The sequence below is a fragment of the Mus pahari genome, chromosome 3 (assembly GCF_900095145.1).
Source record: "Mus pahari chromosome 3, PAHARI_EIJ_v1.1, whole genome shotgun sequence".
In the NCBI taxonomy this organism is placed as follows: Eukaryota; Metazoa; Chordata; class Mammalia; order Rodentia; family Muridae; genus Mus; species Mus pahari.
Window position 1 is genome coordinate 101,992,533 of NC_034592.1, and position 12,508 is coordinate 102,005,040.

The window sequence follows — 12,508 nt, forward strand, 5'->3', positions numbered from 1 at the left end:
GAACTCACTTTGTAGACCAGGCTGGCCTCGAACTCAGAAATCCGCCTGCCTCTGCCTCCCGAGTGCTGAGTTTAAAGGCATGCACCACCACCAAGGCAACTCTTGTAAGGACAACATTTAATTAGGGCTGGCTTACAGATTCAGAGCTTTAGTCCATTATCATCACGGTGAGAACATGGCAGCATCCAGGCAGGCATGACACAGGAGAAGCTGAGAGTTCTACATCTGAAGGCTGCTAGCAGAATACTGGCTTCCAGGCAGCTAGGATGAAGGTCTGAAAACCCACATCAACAGAGACACATCTACTCCAACAAGGCCACACCTACTCCATCAGGGCCACACCTACTAATAGTGTCACTCCCTGAGCCAAGCATATACAAACCATCACACCAACTGTTCAGATTAAAGGCTGCGATTTTTCTTTACAACCCTCCCCTATGGCTTTGCATATTCTCAGCCTGTGGTCTGTTCTGACTTTTTGGTCCTCTTCTGCCAGATGTTGGAAAGTTAATAACTGGTACCTCCCTGTTCTGCAGAGACATTTATTGCATATATCAGTGGAAATTTGGAGTCAAGCGATTTCCAATGTTGAGATCGTGAAAGTAGGGTACTTCTGCAGAAAAGCAGAAGTATGGTCTAGAAAGGAGTTTCCACTGTACCGATGAGAAAACCCCAGGTTTTTGTGGAGAGTTCCCTAGTCCCCTGTCAGCAACAGCTATGATGGAGACACAGCTGGGCAGCAGCCAGCAGCCCTCAGTCCTGCGCCAGTGTGCTTTTCCATCCACCACTTCCTTTCTTCTTGGCAATAAGTAGGTTGACTCATTATACCTCTGTCTCATTGGTTCTCCCACCTCAAGACACCTAATCATTGGAACCTTCAACAACTCTCCGCTGTTCTGATTGGCTGATCTGTTGTCAGGGTAAAGGCCCAGAGTATCACTGCTTTCCCAGGTGCAGGATTTACTGATTTTGAACAGTTTCAGTATCCATAGCTCTGCCCCCCCCCCCACTTCTACCTCCAGAGAGACTCTGTAGCAATGGAGTGGTTAAATCACTTTGGCTAAGAGTGGGTTGTGCATGCACACCTGCCCAAGAGCTCTCTGGATTTGCAAATGAAACACACACACACACCAGCTAATTTTGATATGCCTTGCCTAGTTCAATGGTTGGGCATTTCTAATCCTCTTCATGACTAGCATACATTTCTCTCTGTTAGTTCTGGCTTAACTTCTTCTAAATCTCTATTTTATCTTTGCTGTTCTGTTACCTTCTGGGCAGTGCTCCCCCAACCCCCTCACCCCCACTGTAGGGCCTTGGTTCTGGATGCTTTGATCTTCTGTGTTTACTTATGCTGAAGGTCCTCACCCCCAGTTGTTTTTTGATCTATCAATAAAGATGGCAGTGGCCATTGGCTGGATGGAAAGAGGAGGGACTTCCAGGTTCCTGAAGGCTAGGGAGAGGAAGAGAATCAGAAGACTTGGGGGAGAGTAGAAGGAGATGCAGTAGTGGAGGAGATAAAGCCAACCAGCCATGGAAGTTTTGGGGTAAAGTGGCCTCTGGTCACTTCCCTGACTGGGCCTTGAGTAGTGCCAGAAGATTTACAAATGCCCAGTCATTGGATCAGCCAAGACATTTCAAGATTAACTGGTGTGTGTGTGTGCGTGTGGTGTTTCTATCTGCAAATTTGAGATAGCTCCTGGACAGGTGTGCTCCTGAGACTCGCTGGGAGCTCAAAATGGTGTAGCAAAAACTCCACACTACAGGCCACATTCTCTTTCCATCTACATTGTAGGATGGTTTCCCTCCTGCAGTGCTTAAATCTGACCCTCTGATCTCCCTCTGAGTCCTAGAGATTCGCTTCCTCTCCTCCCTCAGTTCCTTGCCCATGCAATCTAAAAGTTCTGCCTCTTTCACCTGGCCCAGCCATTAGCCTTTGGCAATTTTATTTTCCAATCAGAGTCAACTGGGGCCAGGCTTCCTTTAGCGTCTGAACATCCCATGTGATTCTAGGAGCTAAATTAAGACAAAGCATTAGAATCAATCCCCAACCACTCTCCTCTTGTGATTGTCCAGTAAACAGTCAATCCAGGGATGCCCTGGATTGGACTCTGACCCTGGACCCCGAGTCTTCCCATCTTAGGACAACTTGTCATGCCAAAGCCGATTTTGTATAGCCCACGAAAGCAAGGCAAAACCAGGCAATCTGCCACTGCAGAGTCACACTCTCACAACACGGAATAGACCATATACAACCACTGAATCCATCCAAGAGCCACTCAATATGGCTTTGACAAGAGTAAATAAATGCAAGAAATTAAGAAGCTTGCTAGGACAGTCCCAGGCTGACAGCATTGCCATTATGCTTGAAATTCTACCAGTTTAAAAAAAAAAAAAAATCGGGTTTCATTATGCAGCTCGGAACTGTCTGTGTAGACCAGGCTGATCTCAAACTTGGAAGGAAGGCTCTACCTGCCTCTGCCTCCCAGATCATTGGACTAAACGCAAACACCAGTATTCCTGGCCTGAATTTTCTTCTATCAAACCTCCCTGTTAAAATGGAAAATGCCCTGGAGGGGGCAATATGTTAAGTAGCACATTTCCAAATCCATCCTGAAAGAAGAAGCCTGGAGAAGTTTCTTTATGATTAAAGTATTCTAGAGGTACTGTCTCAGTGACGGTTTTGTTGCTGTGAGGAGACACCACAACTAAGGTGTCGCTTATAAAGGCAGTCATTTAACGGGAGCTGGCTTATAGTTTCACGAGTTTAGTTCGGTTGTCATCATGGTGGAAAGCATGGCCGCACAAAGGCAGACTAGGTGCTGGTGGCTGGAGGAGCCAAGCGTTCTAGATCTTGCCCCAAGGCCGCAAAAGGAGACTCTCCTGCAAGCAGCCAGGAGGAAACCGTCTTCCACACTGGGTTGAGCCTGAGCATGGGAGACCTCAAGACCCACCTACACAGTGACACACTTCCTCCAATAAGGCCACACCTCCTAACAGTGCCACTCCCCATGGCCAAGCATTCAAACACATGAATCTAAGGAGGCCAAACGCATTCGAACCGCCACAAATACCAATGTAATTTTCAACCTGAGGTTGGTAGAATAATGACTCTTCAAACGGCTCCTGTGAGTATATCAGCTTATAGTGTCCAAGGGAGCTGGCAGATGTGATTAGGGTTTAGAATTGGGGTGTTGCATGATATTTGATCACACCGTGAACCCTGAGATTATGCTATTAACTGAAAAACCTTTTTCTAGTTGTGGTATGTGTTAGTCCCTAGCACATACACTTAATCCCTCTGGCTGGAATAAAGACACGCCCTTAGTATACATCTTTAATCCAAAACAATGAAAGTAAAGCTAGTTTGTAGAAAGAAGCATCCCTGGGCGAGCTGTGAGGCCGCCACACTGGAGAGGCCGCCAAGTGGCCATGCCGGGGGCAAGGGCCAGGGGCCAGATCGGCCCAGACAGGGCAAAGGTTCCTGTGCCATTGAGAGCCGGCGCTGTGTGGCTACATGAGGGCCCGTTGCTGGCAAATGTTAGTGCTCCCCAGCCTCATGGGCCTCTGGAGCTCATTCCTCATCCTTCATGTGAAGTGAGACGTCCAGTCAGATTTGGAATCAAAGCCTCTTAAAATGGCAGGTGATTTGGACTTCAAGACGGGACATGTGGGGGTCTCAGTCACCTTCCCAATGCAGTGCTCAGCATTAGGTGAGACTGGTTCTGTGGTGCTCAAAGGCCATCCATGTAAAATTGTCAAGATGTCTACTTCGAAGACTGGCAAGCATAGCCATGCCAGATACTCGCAGCATCTGGTTGGCATTGACATTTTTACTGGGAAGAAATAGGAAGATATCTGCCCGTTGACTCATATTATGGCTGTCCCCAACATCAAAAGGAATGACTTCCAGCTGATTGGCATCCAGGATGGGTACCTATCCCTGCTCCAGAACAGTGAGGAGGTATGAGAGGACCTTTGTCTGCCTGAGGGAGTCCTTGGCAAGGAGACAGAGCAGAAGAGTGTGGAGAAGAGATACGGATCACAGTGCTGTCTGCCATGACAGGAGGCAGCAGTGGTTGCAATCAAGGCCATGGCAAAATAACTGGCTTCCAGGATGGCGGTGGTGGAGGCAGTGATCCATGAGCCTCCAGAGGCTCCTCCCCCAGCCAGGTTCTGCTCTGGCTGGGCCCTTGGCTGCACTCCTATTCAATTTATTTTTTGTTTTATTTTGGTTTTCTTCACCTCTTCAAACTGTTGGGAAGACCCTGACCGCCACCTCGCTCCCTTGGCCAGGATTGAGGGAGCCATGGCCTTGGTGAAACTCCCTGCCTCTTCTCTCGCAGCCCTGATAGGGGGAGAGGGAGTTGGGTACTGCGTGTGATTTAGGTTTCCCTCTCCTTTTTTTTCTTTTTCATTCAATTTGGAATCAGAAAGCTGGATTCTGGCAAATGGTCTTGTGCCCTTTAGCCCACTCATCCTCAATCTGGTCCTCTGTTCTCCATTGTCTTTCACCCCCAGCACCAATATACAGACTGGGACCAGCCCCCTTCCCTGCCTGTGTCTCTTCCCAAACCCCTTTAGGGGCAGTAAGAAGAGGAGGGGACATGATCCCTCCTCAGGCATCTGGGAAGGCCTTGCCCCCATGAGCTTTACCCTTTCCTGTGGGCTCTCTCCCTGACACATTTGTTAAAAATCAAACCTGAATAAAACTATAAGTTTAATATGGAAAAGAAAGAAAGAAAGAAAGAAAGAAAGAAGCATCTTTGATTGAAAGTGACGTCTAATTGAGTGGCAGACAAAGTGACGAATCAGAGGAAGATTTGGCAGAATAGAATATGCCCAACTCTCATGAAGAGAGGAAAGGGAAGCCACTTAAGAGAGAGCAGCACAGAGAGGAAGGAGGAAAGAAGGAGGGAGTTTTCCATGACAGTTATAGGGAGACAGGTTGCAGAAAGAGAACAAGCCAGAGAATGGGAAGGAGCCAGAACATTAGAATACATTGCCACAGGCAGTATGAGGCCAAGCAGAGCAATTCAGGAAGAGACCAAGAGAGGAGCCAGATTGAGTCAGTCAGCTTAGACAGGAGTTTTAAGAAGCCAGATTGAATCAGTCAGCTTAGACAGGAGTTTTAAGCCAGAGCAGTTGAGTTGACCAACTAGCCAGAGTTTAGGAAGAGCTAGAAAAGATGAACTTCTTCATCATTAATTGTCAGAGCTTGAAAACTTTCTAGGCTTAGATTATATGGAGGTTAAAGCTTCCAGGACTAGGCCTAGCAGTAGGACTAGCAGACGGAGGCAGTAAGCCTCAGAGACAATTACTCCAGGCAAATAAAAGATATGATTACATTGAGAGGTGAAAAGTTTCTGCTGATTTCTCCAGGTGAGCCCCATCTGAGGTCATGAGCCTTTAAAAACAGAGACAATTTCCTGACTGTGATCAGAGAAAGGTAAGTCATGCCGGAAGTCTGGCTGAAGAGATGCTGGATCCCGAGCTCTGAGGAAAAAGAGGGAAGCATGAGCCAGGGGTGACAGGGAAGCCTCTAGAAAACTCTTGAAGGAGAAACACTCTCCCACAGCAGCTCTAGAAAACAAGGCAGAGGGGCTGGTGAGATGGCTCAGTGGGTAAGAGCACCCGACTGTTCTTCCGAAGGTCTGGAGTTCAAATCCCAGCAACCACATGGTGGCTTACAACCATCTGTAACAAGACCTGACTCCCTCTTCTGGAGTGTCTGAAGACAGCTACAGTGTGCTTACATATAATAAATAAATAAATCTAAAAACAAACAAACAAAAAGTTTCCTAAAACTAAGGAAAAAAAAAAAAAAAAAGAAAAAGAAAACAAGGCAGAATTCCCCAAGCCTCAGTCAACCCAGAGAACCCGTGCCAAACTTCTTCTCCATAGACCAGAACGCAATGGAATGAGTTTGTGTCATTTTAAGCTATTGAGTTGTGACATTTCCTACCTGTGCATCAGGAATACTGACGTCCTTAAAGATTCAAGGTGCAAGCCGGGCGTGGTGGCGCACGCCTTTAATCCCAGCACTTAGCAGGCAGAGGCAGGCGGATTTCTGAGTTCGAGGCCAGCCTGGTCTACAAAGTGAGCTCCAGGACAGCCAGGGCTACACAGAGAAACCCTGTCTCGAAAAAAAGATTCCAGGTGCAATCTGATAGATGACGTCCTCGGGGAGCTGTCCCCAAAGTCCTCGGGGAGCTGTCCCCAAAGTCCTCGGGGAGCTGTCCCCAAAACCCAGCATTTCAGAACCAGCCAGACACTACATCTCTAGTCTCCTATAACATGTATTGGTATCTTAAAACCCTGTCAGGCACATCTCATCACCATTTAGCCCTGTTTTCTATATGATGGTTAGGAGAAAGTGGAGTATAATCTGGCACTTTTTGATGGGGCAGCATGGAGGCCTAAGAGGGGGGAGCTGAGTGAGGAAACACACTGGATAATGGTGGAAATAGAAAGGTGGAAATCTACCACAGACACACTTCAGTTGCTTCAGAACTTGGTTTGTTCTGATGAGTAGATTGTGCCAACTCATCCTTTCCCCCAGGTTCACTGTCTTCTGTAGAGAAATTCCCATGGCTTCCCTCTCTATTCCAGAGCCTAGTTGGAAGCTATATGTTCAAATGACTAATTTATCTGTTTCTGGTCTGGGTATTGATGCCCTGAAATTACTTGTTTGTTTGTACACACCCCCACCACACATACAAATGGAGAAAGATTTGACAGAATAGGCGATGTACACCTCTAAGGAGGAGAGAGAGGGAGGGGAAGCTACATAAGGGAGAGACAGTACAGTAAAGAAGAGAGTGTAGCACAGGATACAGCAGAGGGCAGAGGTCATGGAGAGCTGTGCAGTAGAGTTGAGAGGGAGTGCAGAGAAGCACAGAGGGGGAGAGGGAGGCAGGTTTACCAGGAGAGTTTCACAGAGGCAGGATGAAAAGAGAACGAGCCAGAGAATGAGGGGCCAGTAAGTTAGAACAGATTTCCAGAATTAGTGTGAGGCCAAGCAGAGCAATTCAGTCAGAGGCTGAGAGAGAAGCCAGATTGAGTCAGTCAGCTGGGAGAGGAGTTTGAGCCAGAACAGCTGAGTTGAACCAGCCAGGTAGAGTTCAGAAAGAGCTGGAAAGGGTGAGCTTATTCAACAAATCTGAGAGGCTGACCTAGATTAGATCTTATGGAGGCTAGAAGTTTCTACGAGTGGGTCTAGGTTAGCAGATGGAGGCAGTAAGCCCCCCAGACAACAATCACAACAGGAGAATAAAAGTTACTTTTATAGCCTGATCTACAGAGCAAGTTCCAGGACAGCCAAGGCTACACAGAGAACCCTTGTTTTGAAAAACAACAACAACAACAAGAAAACAAACTAAACCAAACAAAAAAACAAATGCAAACCTTTTATTGTGAGGTAAGGGGCCCACTAAGTTGCCTTGGATGGTCTTGAAGTCTTGGTCCTCCTATCTCAGTCTCCAGAGTAGCTGGGATATAGGTCTGTACCACCAAGCCTTTAGTCCCGGTGAGACAGGCAAAGGGCTTACCCTGTTTGTATTCTGTGTTCTATCGTAGTTTACAGGACATCTGGTAGGCTGCATGAGAGAACAAATGGTACACTTCCAAGAGAGTTTAAAGGAAGTTAGTCAAAGTTGAGAAGTTGTAGAGGTCAAAGGGCTTGCTGGGGGAAAGGAAGTGCAGTGCTAAACCAGGTCTTGTGTAAAGAGAAAAAAAAAACAAGAACACAATCTTTCCACAGGAAACATCTGTGTGAGAGCGGCTTAAGGACCCCTGGACAGGTGTTAAGACCTGGGGGGCAGACAAGACCTAGGGGTAGTACAGTTAATTGTTCGGAGCAACCCAGAGAGCAATATACTCAAAGGCGCGTTATGAAACTGAAAACATCAAAGAACCTCTTGTTAATAAAGTGTCCCTCCCTGGGTTCGAAGGCTTGCCTTAGAAAGGAAACACAGAGCAAATCCGAACCATTGGTCCTAGCACCTCAACCCTGAAACTACAACTCCCATTATGATTCGCGCAGCGCGGGCTTAAACCCGGGATACACTACAATCCCCAGAATGCTTTGGGAGGAGCGAGGGCGGGGAGCGGCGAGGCTACGTCTGCGTCAAGAGACGTTAAATTTGAAACTTGGCGGCCCGTGCGTGATGGGGCGTGAGGTGGCTACTGTGAGAAGGAATCGGGTGCGTGATTTTGTGTAGGAGCACGGGGTGACGGTCTTCGCAGCTCCAGAGCCAGCTGAAGGTTGAGCGGAGCTCAGACTCTCGGAGGATAAAGGTCTGCAGAAGGGCGAGAGCAAGAACTGGTAATGCAGGATGGCGGAGGCGAGGTAAGGACCGGACACAAGTTGCTGCAGCTGGGTGCTCGGCTGGCGAGGGGAGGATCGAGGAGGTCGGCAAAGAGCAGGTCTCCCCAAACCCCCTTCCCAACGGCGTGGAGCCCTGCATCCAGCCAAGGGGCAAAGCTGCGAGAGTTTGGAATTTGCCTTGTGGTCAGGATTTGAAGTTCACCTCAGCCGTTTTTTTTTTTTTTTTTTTTATTTGACCTTGAACTTGTTAATATGGGGAGGGGGGGTCACGCGGATATTAATGCTGTTTTATGGAGTTCTGGGAGGATCCAAGATACTTGTAAAGTACCTGTTTTCAACTACTAGGTGTTCTCATTTTGCTAGCAGCACTTGCAGTTTTTCCTCATCCATAAAATATAGAGCGGTGGGCTGGTGAGATGGCTCAGTAGTAAGAGCACCCGACTGCTCTTCAGAAGGTCCGGAGTTCAAATCCCAGCAACCACATGGTGGCTCACAACCCTCTATAACAAAAGCTGACTCCCTCTTCTGGAGTGTCTGAAGACAGCTACAGTGTACTTAAATATAATAAATAAATAAATCTTAAAAAAATATAGAGCGGTTTTTCTAGGTTAGAATTTAATATGTATTTCAAAGATGAAACTCATAATAATTGGGTCATTGCCCTATCATAAGCTGTCATTCATGGAAGAGAATTTATTGACTACCATTTTGAGCACTGAAGGTGAACAGTAAAAGACACAAAATCCCAACCTTTGTGAAGCTTAAGTTCTGGGGAGGAATGTGTGTATGTGGGGGCAATAAAACACGTTTAAAATCAGAATCAGTATTAAAAAGTGTAAAGCAAGAGAAGACGGCATTGGAGGTAAAACTAGTGCAGTTTCAGAAAGGTTTGGACATGTGACTCAGGAAAGGCACTTGTTCAAGGTACATAAGGCCTTAGTTCATCACCCAGCAATGAGGCTTGGGGGTGCGGGAGTGGGGCAGAGGGAGATTTGAACAGAGGCCTCACTGATGAGATGGTATTTGGGTCCAAACCAGAAGGAACTAGTCATGGACATAAGAGATGGCTCTGTGGATAGAGATGATTGCTACCAAGACTGGGGACCTGTTTGGTCACCCCTCCCCCCCTCCCGCACCCCCGTGGTGGAAGGAGAGAAACAACACCCTAAAGTTGTCGTCTGACTTACACACACACACACACACACACACACACACAGGGGGGGGGAGGGGGAGAGAATAAATACATTTTTTTTAGGAGCTAATCATGTACATATTTAGAAACAGGAGTGGATGCTGCTTGCTGGTGTCTCATTGTCACTGGAACCCTTGTGAAACATGTCAGACATAAAGCTGCTAGCTTTTTTTTTTCTTAAATTGACTTTGCTAAACTTAAGATGCTTTAAAAAAAATTATTTTTCCTGGCTTTAACTTTGTTCGTACAATACTGTCACCAACACCCTTGGCAAGTTCTCTCTTCTGTTGAGCATTTACTTGTAGAGCGTGGGATAGGCTCCGAAGCTGAAGAGAATAATGACGCTCCCGGTGAACCAGCTGCGTCCAACCCCAAAGAGCGCAGAAGTCCCCTCTCTGAAGATGGTATCACAGTGCTGTGCTGTAACACTGTTGGTGTGGGCTTCATTTCTGTCTCCTTCTTCCCAGTGAAGCCATGTGCCTGGAGGGAGATGAGTGGGAGCTGAGTAAAGAAAACGTTCAGCCCTTACGGCACGGGCGGGTCATGTCCACACTTCAGGGAGCTTTGGCAAAGCAGGAATCGGCCGGCCACACTGCTCTGCAGCAGCAGAAATGGTAGGTAGTGGGGATGCTTTGTGTTCAGTTTGTAAGTCCCTGGTGTGATAGGCAGCATGGCGTGAAGCTGCCGAAGGCCTTAAGGCAGCGGCGCTCAACCTTCCCAATGCTGTGACCCTTTAATACAGTTCCTCATGTTGTGGTGACAGCCCCCCAACCATAAAATACTTTGCTAATTCATAACTGTGATTTTGCTGCTGTCATGTATCTGATTATAAGATACCTGATATGCAACCCTGTGAAAAGGTCCTTTGACTCCCAAAGGGGTTGCAGCCCACAGGCTGAGAACCACTGCCCTGAGGAATACTCTTCAGTGAGATTATGGGGATCTGTTCTCCCAGTTTTCTGATTGCATGAGATAGTATTTATTTCAGACTAAAATGTAAAGTGTAACCATACTCATTGAATTAGATCTTTGAGAATGGTGTTTTTATGGTTTTGCTATAGACGGTAGCATTCTGCTTTTTGTTTTTTTGTTTTAAAGATTTATTTATTATTATATCTAAGTACACTGTAGCTGTTTTCAGATGCACCGGAAGAGGATGTGATCTCATTACGGATAGTTGTGAGCCACCATGTGGTTGCTAGGATTTGAACTCAGGACCTTCCGGAAGAGCCGTCGGTGCTCTTAACCACTGAGCCAGCTCTTTGTTTTTGGTTTTTTGAGATTGACTCTTTCTGTAACCCTGGCTGGCCTAGAACTCACTGTGAAGTTCTAGGGTGGCCTTGCACTCGGAGAACCATCTGCCTTTGCTTCCTGAGTGCTGGGATGACGCCATGTGCCACTGTGCCTTTATTTTATTCTTAGCGCTTGCTCTGGTGCCTGGAGCTTGGTCCTGTACTGGACTCTCTTCTTGTCTGACTCTCCTGCTGTCCGCTCCTGCCATGTCTCATCCCCGTCTCTGCCCTCACTTTTGCTTTTACAATTACCGTCGACATTTCTTGCCTTCTCAGTGTCTACTACTGTGGTGTGTAGACAGCCCCGAGCTTGAGAAGATTCAGCTTATGATTGTAAGGCTCTGGGCGTGTGAAAAGCTATATTCATTTGATTGAAATCATACTTTGACATGTGATCTTTTCAAGGATAATGGATATGCAGGAGGGCTGCCTTGAGATGATGGGCAGCTGCGGACAGCCGTAGTACCCAGTGACCCTGAGTCTCTGAGGCTGAGCCATGTGCAGTGTGTTGTGTTGCTAAGTTGTGGCACCTGGCAGGATGTAGCTAATGCTTTTTCACATAGGTTGATTTCAATGATGACAGGTTTATCTGGATGTAATTCTGTTGCCAGAGAACACATCTCTTCATTCCTAAATGACCTTCCTTTTTCTATTTCCCCATTTTGGTTAATGTTACAAAAACTCATCTGAATGACTCTTATTTTGATCCTCCAGAGCCGGAGTTTAGGGCTGATGTGAGCTGCCTAGCGCGGTGTTCTCTGCAAGAACAGTGTGCTTGTAAGCCTTGAGCCATCTCTCCAGCTCTCTCCTGCCTTCAGGAACGGGCCCCAGGGTGTACCACTGAGCTATCTGCATAGTGGTGTGAATGTCTTTGGAGTATAATTTGGGTACAGTGAGTGCTCAGATCTTTGAGTGTGCTGTAAGACAGTGAGTGCATCTCGCCATAAAATCTTACTTTAGGAAGTTCCCTCATTCTCCTCAGTCCTTCTCCCCTCTTCGTGAAGCACCCGCGTCTGTTCTTGGCAGGAGCCGTGCCCGTTTTGTATTGTTGATTGTTGTTGTTTTCTCATGTGTATACTTGGCCTTTTTTAATTAGAGGTATAATTCTTTTGTGTCAGGAACGGTTTTATTTGTTTATCTGTTGTTTTGGACAGGACTTCTCCAAGTATCCTAGGCTGTCCTTGAACTCATTGTGGTAACCAGACTGGCCTTGAACTTTCAGCCTGTCTTGTGCAACAATTACAGTTATAGACATATGACACCTTGGCTATTTTATTATTACTATTTTAAAGGGCTTTCTGTTGGTTGGTTGTTTGGTTGGTTTTGGTTTTTTTGAGACAGTTTTTTTTCTCTGTAGCCTTGGCTGTCCTGGAGCTTGCTCTGTAGACCAAGATGGTCTCAAACTCACAAAGAAAGATGGGATTAAAGGCTTACACCCGCCACGACACCCAGATTAAAGTTTTCTTTCAGGTTAGAGCACTGACTGCTCTTCCAGAGGTTCCGAGTTCAATTCCCAGCAACCACATGGTGGCTCACAACCACCCGTAATGAGATCTGATGCCCTCTTCTGGTGTGTCTAAGGACAGTTACAGTGTACTCATATAAATAAAATAAATAAATTTTTAAAAAAAATTTTCTTTCTTTTTCTTTTTTAAAGTTTTATTTATTTATTTTATGTATATGAGTACACTGTAGCTG

At 46.6% G+C, this 12,508-nt stretch overlaps 1 protein-coding gene and 1 pseudogene across 1 annotated transcript in view; both read left to right on the plus strand.

Moving 5' to 3' along the window:
• The first annotated feature begins 3,619 nt into the window (after positions 1–3,619).
• Positions 3,620–4,102, plus strand: LOC110319455 (annotated as a pseudogene).
• Positions 4,103–8,100: 3,998 nt separating this feature from the next.
• Bub1b (BUB1 mitotic checkpoint serine/threonine kinase B) overlaps positions 8,101–12,508 on the plus strand; it is a 50,953-nt gene continuing 46,545 nt past the window's right edge. The window contains exons 1-2 of the mRNA XM_021193355.1: positions 8,101–8,347; positions 9,986–10,132. Of these exons, the coding sequence (XP_021049014.1) occupies positions 8,334–8,347; positions 9,986–10,132 (161 nt within the window). The 5' untranslated portion in view covers positions 8,101–8,333. The remainder of the gene's footprint in view (positions 8,348–9,985; positions 10,133–12,508) is intronic.